At 38.1% G+C, this 14,140-nt stretch overlaps 1 protein-coding gene across 1 annotated transcript in view; it reads left to right on the forward strand.

Annotated features, from left to right (window-relative positions):
- The window catches only part of LOC139742403 (formylglycine-generating enzyme-like), a 28,205-nt gene extending 14,845 nt beyond the window's left edge, over positions 1-13,360 (forward strand). The window contains exons 6-8 of the mRNA XM_071652975.1: positions 10,136-10,249; positions 11,375-11,434; positions 12,651-13,360. Of these exons, the coding sequence (XP_071509076.1) occupies positions 10,136-10,249; positions 11,375-11,434; positions 12,651-12,776 (300 nt within the window). The 3' untranslated portion in view covers positions 12,777-13,360. The remainder of the gene's footprint in view (positions 1-10,135; positions 10,250-11,374; positions 11,435-12,650) is intronic.
- The last annotated feature ends 780 nt before the right edge of the window (positions 13,361-14,140 follow it).

Below are 14,140 nucleotides of genomic sequence, written 5' to 3' on the forward strand. Positions count from 1 at the left end.
TCATATGTGTGCATATATAACCTTCACAAGACGTGCATAATGCTCTGGAAAACTTCGTGAACTTCTATATTATGGAACTCAACAGTTTGTAGAATATCTCGTGTATGTCAATAGCAAAATCTGTGAAGTTTTTCTGATCATTTACAACATATCTGCAAATTATTCACATACCTTTTGAGGCATTATTACACTACCTCTCCGCCAAGGGAGGAGGTTATGTTTTCATTATACCATTGGTTTGTTTGTTACGTAGTTAGTTTGTCCATGCGCAAAATAACTCAAAAAGTAGTTAACGGATTGGGATTGGGATTAACGGATTAACTTGCAGGAAAGGTTGAGAACGACACAAGTAATAAACAATTAACTTTTTGTAGTGATCCAAGAATTTTGGGGGAATTTATGAAGGATTATTGATATTTTGGCAGGAAGGGTCGATGAACTTGGGAGGTCAGGCTGCGCATATTTGAAGTTTGCATGCAGGCACTTAAGTGCACGCTCTAATCTTTGCTAGGGCGAGGCGTGCCGCGCATCTGAGGGTTTACGACGTTAAAAAAGCTTCTATATTGTGAAATCGGGCGATTTTTTCAGTGGATGGAAATCACTGATCTCTATGGAAGAGCAAGATCACGGTGGAAAATGGGAGCTGCTTGACGGAGGTCTGCGCTCTCAGAGTGCTTTTCTACTTACAAATGTTTAGCTGTGTGTTACACATGATGAGAATTATTTTCAGTGCCATTGTCGCAACAAATAAAAAAAGAAAGTGAAAATTTCAGAATGTTGGACTTTGCCATTTTTTGACATTTACATCCTTTGCAAATGGTTCACATGCTCAGTATAATCAACCTGTATAGTATGATAAGAGTAAAAACTTGGGAGGAGAACAGTGACAATTTTTTTATCAGAATTGGATAAATAGTGAAATAGGGAAGTTATGAAATTGTGAAGTTTTGCTAATTTTTGCAGAACAGTTTTCAAACATTTGAAAGCAGAACTGTTGACTGCAGAACAGTTTTTATACATTTTTATGTACATGTATTTGACATGAATATGCAAATGAGTGAGCTGATGTTGTCTATAACCTTACAATTCTCTATTGATCATGTCCAAAGAAATGATAAGATTCAATTTTCTGTTATTGAAGTGATTAAAGATTCAATTTTCTGTTATTGAAGTGATGTTATTCCTGATTAAATAACTTCAATGATCAGGTCGATCTATCAGGATTTTAGACTGATGCATGTTTGCCTTTGAATGAATAACTGAAAATTCAAAATTTGAATTGTATGGCAAGTTGTGATGGTATGGCAACATCACTTCATTGTTTGCATATTCATTATTGACTGTTAAAGAACTTTAACCCTACACCCACCTGGTTTTTTGAGGGACTTAAAACCATCGGGGGGAGGGGACTTTTTGGCCCCACTTCAGATCTCAGTTGTGGATCACGTGATCCTCGCGAAAATTTGCACTAAGGTAGAGGCCAATGTAATCTACAAGACTGTATGGTTCGATTTTTCACATTTTGATTCATGTATTTTGAATGAATAAATGCTAATTTATGCTTTTTTTTGCACATAAATAATTTTTTTTAGGTGAATATACAATTTTCAATATCCTTAACAATGATATTGAAGCAAAAATTTGGCTTAATAATTACTTCTTCGAATTTTGTTGTTTATTGAATGTCTTATTTATTTCTTTGTTGTTTTTTGTCAAAATTTGTCGCAGAAACTTTTTAAAGCATCAGCCTAAAATAAATGTTCAGCCATTTTCAGCCAATTGTCAGCCATTGACAGTAAAAATATGTATTTTTGTATGAATTAAATGCAAAAACACAATCTACATTGGATTTGTACACAAAATCATGTTTTTGAGCAACTTTTGGGTCAACAAATATTTTTCAAAGGGGCGTACAGGTTGGCTTCAAAATGGTATGTCCGAGAGCGACAAATTTGGTCTCATAAGTTATGTGATACTTGAAAGCAAAAAGTTATAAAATGTCGCAGTGAGAGCATCATGCGTTGCGGAATGATCACGCGAAACGTCAAGGGGGGCCAAAATGCCTCCCTAGGTGGGAATAGGATTAAAATACCATTCATTCCATATTTTTCATCTCATTTTGACAAAAAAAAAATCAATGTTATGCTAAATAAATTGTACTCTTTTTTCAAACTACATATCAACTGCATTTCTGTGTAATAAAATACAGTAGCACTTTTTATCAATGCATTGGAAATGCAGATCTTCATTATTATCCATTCAATCCATTTGTATTCACCCCCCCCCCCCAAATACTTTTGAATGAAGAAAAACTTAGTCTAGGAGACAAATATAATCTAACTTCGTGTAAGTGCTGAAAGTGATATGCTCCATCATTGAGGCTTGTGCACACTATATATTTCCAAATCATTCAAAAATTCATACAAGTTCATTACTCAACCTGGAAATTGAATGGATATGAACACATTACATTGTAATTCAATAACAAATTTAACTAGAGAAGCACTCTGAGAGCGCAGACCTCCACCAAGCATGCAGCCCTTTTCCATCACTGATCTTGTTCTTCCATAGAGATAACTGGGGCCTGTTGCATAAAAGTTACAATGATGATAACTTTGCCATACAATGGTAACTTCCATGGAATTCTTGATTGTGATTGGCTGTTGAGTATTGTTGCCATGGAGGTTACCATTGGATGGCAAAGTTATCACCATTGTAACTTTTATGCAACGGGCCCCCGATTTCCACCCATATACGTACTCACAGCATGCTGAAGTGTTTATACAACTGTAGTATGCTGAAAGTCTCCCGATTTCACAATATAGAAGCTTTTGTAATGTCTTAAACCCTCAGATGCGCGGCGCGCCTCGCCCTAGCAGAAACTAGAGCACGCGCTTTAGTGTGCGCTGCAAACCTCAAATACGCACAGCCTGAACTCCCAAGTTCATTGACCCTACCTGCCAAAATATCAAAATCCTTCATAAATTTCCCAAAATTTCTCGGATCACTACCAAAAGTTAATCGTTTGTTACTCGTGTCATTCTCAACCTTTCCTGCAAGTTTCATCCCAATCCGTTAACTACTTTTTGAGTTATTTTGCACACAGACAAACTAACGAACGAACTGGTACTAACAAACAAACCAACGGTAACGAAAAACATAACCTCCCCCTTTGGTGGAGGAAACAAAGTACAATACACTGTGTGTGATTCTGCATGCAACAAAACTAGTTCAAAGGGGTATGCAAAAAGTAAAATGTCAGCTAACAACATTAACATTCTTGCTTCATTCAGATAGAAATACTGTTGCCTGACACTGATAAAAGCAACACATTTATCATTCACTATTACTATTACTGTGGTCTCACCTGATGGGCCTTTGCGGTTTGAGCAGACAGCAGCCAAATACCTCCCCACATAGCATGTTCAGTACTATGAAGCATTCCAAAAAGTTTGGTCTTGTTCCATGAGCTAATGAAAGAGAGCTGAATATACACTGTACATCTATGGAAGGAGACTGGTGTTTGCACAATCAGGGTTAAATCAAACTTCCCTCCTGCCTCAGCTATTGTCCTTGAAGTTGGCAAGTTTGTTTGATCTTGGCTTAAACTGCACAGAATGAACCTGACTGTACTTGCTAAGACTGCTGTACAAAGAAAATGAAAACAGCGTATTCATGGAGTAGCTATATTCACAACATGTAGCCATCAAAAGTACAGGCATCTGGTATGATTGCTTCACAAACCGGTCCAGTTGAAGGCAACAGTGCAAACTGTAGCGTGCACACATATATTATGTCATTCAACTAGTCATCGTGGAATATTATTATTATCGCTAGAGATGATTGAAATTTTATGTAACAACTGAACTGCAGTCAAACCAATCAGGAAAGAATGTTTGTGATGTAGAAATAAAAGCCTGTAGATATTTGCTTAATGTAGTTTAGACTCATATTTCTCACAGTATTAAAGTAAAGACTATTCCCAGTGGATTCTATTAAAAAATATGTGTTTATCTTTAATACCATGACATACACAAGAAAATGACCATAATTATACACATGGTTGGTGCTAAGGTAAGCTAGATATATCAATAAAGAATATTATCCATGACCATGCTAATAATGATCAAGCAATTTAAATTTCAAGCAATGTATAATCATCTTAAGTCATGTTTTCTTATTATATACCTGTACTCATGTCAGCACGTTTTTACGACTTGTCATCATTGACAGGAGGCCTTAGTTGGGTATAGTTTGGGGGGATTTATACATATGTACCAATAGTATATCAACTCATTCTTTTGATACAAGACAAGCTTATAGACATGTTCTCTTGATATCTTTTGAGCCAAATCTATATGGGCGCTTTCACAGTAAACACTAGTACTGCGGGGATGTCCCTTTATTTTCCACAATGCATTACCCCAATATCACACAAACTTTTTGTAGAACACTTGAATGACAGATAACTTTGTCCCAAAATTGCTTCAAAGAAGCAATGTAGTAAAATTTTTGCCAGTAGAATAAAACTTTTGGCATAACACATGCAGACCAAGGTCAAATAATGAATGCTCATTGAAACTTTGCTGTTGCAGAGCTACCAAGTCTCACACATTGTGAGTGAAACTCAAGCATTTCGGGTCTGTCTCACGATCTCACACATGACACCCATTTTTCTCACGCATTGGGAGCATAGCTTAAAGGATTACAGTGAGAGCTGCAATTGAAGGCATATCTATCTTTTGTATTTCAAAATAGGCGTGTCTTCATCAGCCCGAAGTTCAAACTAGCGGGACATTTTGCGGTCTTAGAAAATAGCCCGATACAGCGAATGTGCGTCTTCATCAGCTCGAACAGCCTGCTTCGGGAAATTAGTCCGAAAATTGACGCATGCGCACTTTGCAATATTACTCTGCCTGGCTCGCGGTTCGAAAGAGGATTTCCCCGCTCAAAATCTCCCATATCACCGTATGTACGATTCTACAACCAGGGAGGTGAGCAGTACAGCAAATTCTCTCCAAAGGGATATTAATAACGCTGCTCTTTCTTCTGTCCAGTGAGGCATCTTATACACGTGTATGAAATTAACGAATTGAAATGTTTAAACAAATCCAAAATGCACACAATCTGCAAGAATCTTCAGCTAAGGTAGAGTGGACCAGAAGAAGAAGTTTACAAAAGAACAGCCAGCATGCACGGCTCTGTTTTAATAGGGAGGTGAGAGAAATCACCTCCCTGGTTCAGATGACAACAACAGTAGGCCTATAGTACACACATGTGATCCTTGAATACACCGTGCATGTAATGTACTACACACAATCACTAGCTGCTTGTACATGCGCTTTCCATTGCCAGCTGGCTAACCAGAAGCGTGGAGGGATCGAGAAAATTTCGGGCTGATGGAGACGCACCCAAGATAGCGCGCTATTTCACGAATTAGCGCTCTAGTTGACGAACTAGACCAAGATTTTGGGGGAAATTTTCCCGATCAAATAGCGCGCTATCTGCGTCTTCACTACACAGATAGCGCGCTATTTTGACATCGGACTAGTTTGGTAACCGCAAGATAGCGCGCTATTTTGAAACTTCGGGCTGATGAAGACACGCCTATTAAGTAAAAAATAGTCACTTAAGTATGGACCAGCTAAAAATTGAAAAAGCTCTCTACCGTGGGAGGGCGGACACCCCCCTTCAACACCCTCCCCATGCTCAGCGAGTCGCTTCGCTCCCTCGCTCACGCACATGCACGCGCACCGAGATGCTGAGTCATGAAAATCTCACTCATGAAAATTTTTTGAACTTGGCATCTATGCTGTTGTTCAACTGAATAGCCTATCATTGGTTAGAAAAGATAGCAGCCCTAATATTCTATTGAAAGTTGCATTTTATAGCTGAAGTTTTCACAGTAGTGTACAGTGCATGTATGCAACATAGACCAACAAAAATGCGATAAAGAATAGTTTTGTATGTGCAATGTAATTTTGTTAAACTTAGTTTAGAAATGCTATAAAACACAATTTTCAACAGATTTTTGGAGCTGTTTAGAAATGTTCTATTCTATATTACATCATTTACTTGGACAACAACAAAGTTTCAAGGAGCATTTATTATTCTTTTGTATATTTTTCATAAATGTATTATATTATCTAAGTAACATTTTAGGGTGATATAGTTGGAAACTACAATTTATTGTCCTCTTGCACAAGGCAGGTGAGACACATGCCTCACCTCCCTGCTCATTATAAAACACACACAACACAGAATGCAAGAGAGTACCCTTCACTGTAACAACACTTTTCACATGTACACTTTTAATCCATGTAGGCCTATCCAGCATATTATGAAGTAGGCCCTACGTGTTGACTGTTTGGATTAGCTGAGGCCAGGCCTTGCATTTTAGGTGTAGTTGCTTCAACAGGAAAATGTTTGCATCCTTATAGGGATTGTTTGTGGAGGAGCTAATCCCTGTGTACAATGTAACTACACAGTAGGCCTTTCTACTTGAACTTGGATGAAGACTGTGCAAGTTGAACTTGATATGTAGTCAAATGCATAGCAGCCAAACTGGGCAGACTACACTTTGTAGTACAATCCTGTTCCCACATAGCTACAAGTACAGAGTATTGGTTACATGGAGTTGTGACTTTGAAGACAAATTTACCGTGGAGAAAATACCACATTCTGGCCTGCCAAAATTGACAGTGAAGTACTGGTTGACTAATAATGTGGCACTACCTCATGCCTGCGTTAGCAGATATGGGAATCTGTATACTTCGTTTTCTTTGAGATGTATGCCACTCCACAAGACGTATTGCTCCTCATCAATTAACCAGCATACTATGGCAATACCGTATTGCTGACGAAGAAGATATTATGGTGACATGGAAGCCGTCAGTTGTACAGTTCATCTCATTCACACAGAATGAGCATGAACAGTTGGTATAATGGTGTCAAGAGCAGGATGGGACTTTAGAGGAACCATTGATGGCTAATGGTGTTTCACTGGATGATACTGGAATGATACTTTCATCAGACTGGCAGTGTGAAAAATTTGTAAAGAATTTCCAAATGCAAAGGTGTGAAATTTCTGTTGGATTCTGGAATTGAGTGTTAGAATCCAAAAAGGTGCTGGTTATGACTTGGCGACATGACAACTGGCAGATCTGATATGGAATTAAAGTAGCGGTCCCATAACATCTAGTGGACACACTATCTTACTGATCATGTGCATTGTGATCATCTGGAATATAGGTGACCTATAGACCTTTGAGAAGATGAACAAGTGTAGGCAGAACTGAAATTTGGAATAGCTCTTCCAGGAACACATGTATAACTTCTTGAAATGAGTGTCCAATATCCTCTAATGATTTGATGTAATTGTGATTGCAAACTTTTCTGTTTCTTGCATTCTTTTGTTATGCAGTTAAGTCAGACCACACACTTCATGCCTTTGCCACAATTTACCGGTTAACACAATGTTATCACGTATTCTGCTAATACCGGTACCGCTAAATAACAGAAAGATGTGCCATGGCCAACCAAACCGTACTTCCCCTTTAAGACTGGAAGCGTACCAGTCTTGCCAGTTTTCAGTCATGTGACTGGGTCTTATTGCCAGGTGGAGAGATTTGACATGCCCAATTTTCACAACGGGTCATGGGCTTTCTGTGAATCATGCTACATTATAAAGCACTGAAACCATAACGGCCGTAAGCCTATATACATGTATGTGTAGTTTGATCATACATAGTATGCATTATTGAGTCGTGCAACAAGTCATGAACCGGCTTGCCTCTCTAGTTGTGTGACTGGTCTGATTGTGTAGTATGTGCAGGTAGATCACATCAATGAAATTTTGAGGAAAATTGGACAATCGATGCAAAAGTTACGAATTTTTAAAGTTTTGGTGTTGGAACCGCTGGATGAGGAGTCTACTAGAGGCTATGATGTCATGTGTGGACAACAATAAAGAAAATATAAAGGGAATTACACATAAACTCACTTTTCTAGCATAATGAAAGAGCACTTGACTTAACCCTTTCAGGAAGCAGGGGAGAATAATTACTATTTTAAACCCTTGATATAATGTATATAAACGCTTTAATATACATGTATCAGTATCAAGTTGATAAAATAAGTAATTTTCATGAGAAATGACTTTTTGTGGAATTCCCTTTACAGTTTCTTCATATTGTTGTCCATGTATGACATCATATCCTCTAGTAGTCTCCTCATCCAGGGGTTCCAACACCAACAATTTTAAAAACTCATCACTCGCACCAGATTTTCTGATTTTCCTCAAACTTTCACTGATGTGTTCTACAAGTGCTTTCACTCAATCCACATTTCTCGTTGGGTTTTGGTTTCCTTTAAGTCTCTTTTAATACATTCAGGAGTCTTTTCCAAATACAATTATTTTCAACACATGACCACAAAAAAAAAGTGTGCAAGGAAAGACCCCCACCTGCATGGTGTTCACTGTGCATCTGCAACGGTCCAACAGATTTGCTGTAATTACAGCAATACTTGTTCTGCTGATATCAGTACTCCAGAAGTAAGTACCCTCCTAGATGCACTTCTAAGTTTGGCTGAAATTACAGCAAAACTGTTGATGCAAATGGAGTGTTCCGTTCAAGAATTGTGGAAAATCAAGGGGATTGTCATGTTTTGCTGTGTAATTTCAGCACTTTTTACCTCTTGGACTAAACTGTGGCCATGTGGAGGATTTTTGTGGTTTTTAACGGAATTTTGGGAAAACTTGACAATGCTTGAATTTGTCATTTCCAACCACACTCTGTTAAAAATAATAATCTTATTCATCCTAACCATTGCACAATGAGATCAACCTATAATACAAAACAAAAACAAATATTACAAATCATTTACATTGTATTACATATGGCTGAATTTTATTGAAGTTCACATGTACATGTGAAAGAAACATATGGTATGTTTGATGCCCTCATAAAATGTGCATTCATTTCTGCAAAATATATTTGCATCTCATGCAATTTGTCACTCAATTCTGTGATGAAGTGGTTTGTAATTCATGGAATACCCCCTGGGAAAAGAAAAAGAAAATCTGTAAAAGGTGTAATTTATACGTTGTAAGTGAAACCAAGATCAATATGTAGATAACTTGTGCTGGTTGGTGTTAGTGGCAGACTGGTCTGATGGACAAACATCTTTGTAAGGATAGAGACAGAGAGACGAAAGAGGAGAGGGGAGGGGAGGAGATAGAGAGAGAGATAGAGAGAGAGAAAGCAAGGAAACAAGAAAGAATGTAATGGATACAAAGATAGAGGCAAGTAGCATTGCATGTGGTGGTTACACAGACAAATAATAGTATTAACCCGTTGAGGACGAGTCCCGAGTATACTCAGGCAAATATCTATGGGAAATGTGTGTTGTAGCAAATTCAGTCAGTCCTCAACGGGTTAACCAGCTGGACAAAGAAAATCTTCCTTCCATTTAAATGATAAAAGCAGAGTGGAGAGAGGGAAAGTATGGGGGGAAGTAGTGGGATGGGATTATAGGAATTGCCACTCTTGTATTAAAATGTATTGAATCTCGAAGGAAATATTTAATGGATTTTGTTATTTCAACTTTTTCATTGAATAATCCTTAAAGAAAAAAAAAGTGAGGGGAAAGAGAACGCTTCACAATGTGACAGATCAGATGACCTATAGGGCCCACGGGGGCTGCAGAACATTTCCCCCCTTGTAAAACAGTGTGTGTGTGTGTGTGTGTGTGTGTGTGTGTATGTGTGTGTGTGTGTGTTCGGGGTCAAATAGGAAGAATCTCTGGGAGGGTTTAATTCTTAATTTTAATTTTAATTTTTTTTTTCAGCAGAGGAAAATTTCCAGTGACTAGTTGTAGATTGAGTAGCTAATTTCAATATGATAGTTTTGTGTTTATAAGTTTTTTGTGTTTTGTTGTTGTTGTTGTTGTTGTTAATGTTACCTAATTTCTGATTATTTGTCCTTGAAGCTCATTATACACTTGTAAGTACTACCAGTAATCACCTGCCAAGCTGCCAGTGTATTGTCTGTGGACAAACCTGCCTCGGTACCAGATTTTCATTTCCTTTTCATTCGATGTGTTTTAATTTGTGTTTATGGTTGTGTACATACAGGTTACTTCCTTTGAGCCAAATGGCTTCGGTCTGTACAACACAGTGGGGAATGCCTGGGAGTGGGTTGCAGACTGGTGGAACACTGTGCACAGTCAGGAACCCTTAGATAATCCTGTAAGTCTAGTTACCTCTGCCAAGGAAGGAGGTTATGTTTTCGTTACCGATGGTTGTTAGTTAGTTTGTCTGTGTGCGAAATAACTCAAAAAGTAGTGAATGGATTTGGATGAAACTTGCAGGAAAGGTTTAGAATGACACAAGTAACAGATGATTAAATTTTGGTAGTGATCCAAGAATTTTGGGAGAATTTATGAAGGATTTTTGATATTTTGGCAGGTAAGGTCAATGAACTTTGGAGTTCAAGCTGCGCATTTTTGAGGTTTTAAATGCGCACTAAAATGCGTGCTCTAGTTTCTGCTAGCGCGAAGCTCGCCGCGCAGCTGAGGGTTTATGACGTAACAAAGGTTTTTATATTGGGAAATCGGGCGATTTTTCAGCATGTACAACGTGTATACCTATGGGTAGAAATCACTGATCTCTATGGAAGAGCCCAAAGAGCTCTTTCCCTAGTGGTGGACAGGAGAAAAATCTCTTTGGGAAGAGCAAGATCGTCGGTGGAAAGTAGCTGCCTGGCGGAGGTCTGCGCTCCCAGAGTGTTTTTGTAGTTTATGTTATTCTATGAAGTTGAGGTTAAAGGCAAACATAGTTCTCATTCACCTGCAGAAACTGTTGAATTTTTGTCTGGAAAGGAGACATAATCATAAGGAATGTGTGAAATGATGCTATGATAATATTATTTCAGTTGGGTAACAATGAACATTTTTAATAGATGTCTTACCCAAACAGGTATGCTGGATGTATTTCATTCTCAGAGCATGTCCGATCATAGTTGCTACATGTACATGATGCTTTATATTTGTTTACAGTATATCAGACCATCCCATAGCAGTATCCATAGCACGTGAGTTGAGAGCAATCACAGCTTGTTACTACTGCTAGGACATGATTCGATTATCGCGTACTAGTAATTTTCCACATACCCACCGCTAAACTGGGGGCCAGGGATGGTGGGGGGGGGGGGGGCGATTAATGAAAGCCATGTACTGTGTACTCCAATCAAAATTATATTACACTTATGATCTCGAAACCCTCCAGAACATTATATTTTTGTATTTATGTCATACACCCCCCTTTTTTTATGCAGCATTTTAGCAGCATTTTTGCCCATTTTGATTGCTCCAGGTTGGCCCAGAGACTGGAAAGGATAAAGTGAAGAAAGGAGGCTCATACATGTGTCACAAGGTATGTTTCACTGATCAACTGATTGCTCCAGTGCACCGAGCACAATGGAACCTTGTTATAACAAGCAGTGTTAACCACTGAAATTTCCTCCTCGAGTAACTCAGTGTGATATAAGGGATAGAAACAGAGGAATATGAAAGGAGGGTGACCTGCAAAATTGCTTGTTATAGGAATCTTGCAATATATAGATGATGACTGGCGGGGGAGGGAACATAGCAAATGTTTTTCCCCAAAGGGTTTGAAATGCAATTGAGGGACTTATAGCCTCCTAAAATAGCATTTCAAACCCTGAGGGTGGAACGTTTGGTACATGTTCCCGACAACAAAAGTCATCATCTGTTATATTATATGGGTTAGTCAAATCTACTTTTTCACATTGTATGGAATAGGCAAATCTATCCTATCGATTGCGTGAAAAATATGATCGTTCAATCGTTTGGTATCGTTTGTCATTTGTTACGCAAAAATGTTCGCCCATGGGAGAACATGAGAAAAATGTTCTCCCATGGGCGAACATAACCAATGTTCCTCCATCACATGACTGTGTTTAGCCAATCACTAATCCGTATTTGCCTAACACATTTAATATTAACATAGTGTCCTCACTGTAACAAGGCTCACCTTTAAGAGTACTATCCTGCAGAAATATAACAGTACTCGGCAGTCATGTGTGCACAGAATAAACAGAATTATTCATCCATCTAAGATGTGCATAGCTTGGCAAATGGCATGTTTTGCTTTATTTCTTGATCAGCACTGTTGTAAGTACTGTAACCCGTTGAAGATGGACTGATTCCTACAGATGCTAGCCCAAGTATATTTGGGACTTGTCCCAAACACAATAATGTTATTCCATTGTCAACAATCTTGTGTATCTATGTAATGCATACTGGAGTAGTTAAATTCTTGTATAGATTTCATGGCAGTTGTGAAGTACAGTGATTCATATGCATGGAATGTCAAATTCAATTATCCTAACCTTTTCTTTATGTGTGAATTGGATGAAGGCATATACATAGTTAAAGCAATTACGCAGCGCAAAATATAAGAACATGTGAATATGTTTTGAAACCTCTCAGCATGAACTTTGCAGTGCACTGTACTTGATGTCTGCACCTAGACATGCCGCTGTGCATACTGTGACAAGTAATTCCACTGTCTCTTCTGCCTTGACACATCCCCCGCCCCTGCCCCCACTCCACCCCTACCCCCACAGTCCTACTGCTACAGATACCGCTGTGAGGCAAGGAGTCAGAACAGCCCGGATAGCTCTGCCTGCAATCTGGGCTTTCGATGTGCTGCATCCTCCCTCCCTGAAGGCATTCCATGTCTCAACTGCTGATTGGTGACCAGCTGATGATCATGAAGACATCCATTACATCCACTAGCATTAATACCAAGAAGCCTGGCCATTCCCCCCATCCTCTCCCACTAAGAAACATGTATAAGAAATGCAAAATTCAATCTTCCAGGAGGATTAAGATAAAATAAAAATCCAGTGGGATAATCCTGACAGCACTGACTGATTTGAAATCATACTCTATTGCATTGTTTTAACTAGCAATGATGTCATTGTTGCTGTTATAAATGCTACTTTTCCATCTATAGGCCTATGCTGTAATTTTTTATTATTATCTTTCTTTTTTTTTAGTATATGCTGTCCAATTGTAAAGGTAAGGAGAACATGAGCATTTTGAAATGTAAATGTCTCAATTCACTTTTTTAATACTTTACTTTTGTTTTGTAGATAACTATAGCCCACCTGTTGTACTTGGGTTCAAAAATTGATTATGAGCTGGCTATCAAAATTGCAGCAAATAAAGTAGCTATTTAACTCTAGGAGTTTATACTATGTGAAGCAGTACTCTTCTCAATCATAGATATCTTGAGGCAGTTCGCCACTAATGCGCATCAGGCCAAAGTTGACTTGAATGTACACATATAGAAGAGAAGATATGAAAGAAAATCCAGGACACTGCAATCCCTCAATCAAATACCTGTTGAATAGTAGAACTTGAAAATGAAGACTGCTAGCAAAACTGCTAGCTTTGTATCATCTTCTGACAACTCAAGATAATAATGAAAGAGAAATAAGATGATAAAAAAAAAGTACAGAACACCTAAGACCACATTAAGGAGTATGACATTTGAAAAAAGGAATTGAATGTGAATAGTCTTGCTTTTACCATAAAATCACCCATATTTTATTGCAAAACAAAACTAAGCTTAATGAGTTGGATGTCAGTGACAGATTTAATGAGATATTTTTCAGTCATATTTTTGTGGATGGCATATGTTCATTTTCTCATTTGGTAAGGTATTTGGTAAGGAATCCTGGAATGGTTTTGCATATGGGGAGAGCTATATGTGACCGTGCACCACAAAACGAACATAAAGTCGCACACACTGATTTTGCATGAGGACTAAAAATAAGTGAAATGGGTCAACCTAGCCTATCTTGACTTTTTCCTATTTTCTGAAAGAGCAGGTCTTCTTTTACATTATGCTTAATTTTGGTATCATGAAAAGGGCGGGAAAGTGTGTTTTTTAGCAGTTTATCTCGAATATTTTTGGTAGAATAGTGTGATTAGGTGTGTCTTTAGAGACCCCTTTTCATTTCTGAAAAACCTTGTACACGCTCTTCACTTTCAACTCTAATAACTTTTGAAAGGATAGTGCTACTGCTTTGAAAGTTTGTATTAATAA

The sequence above is a fragment of the Diadema antillarum genome, unplaced genomic scaffold (assembly GCF_040938485.1).
Source record: "Diadema antillarum isolate AM-2024a unplaced genomic scaffold, OU_Dant_1.0 seq00000998_RagTag, whole genome shotgun sequence".
Taxonomy (NCBI): domain Eukaryota; kingdom Metazoa; phylum Echinodermata; class Echinoidea; order Diadematoida; family Diadematidae; genus Diadema; species Diadema antillarum.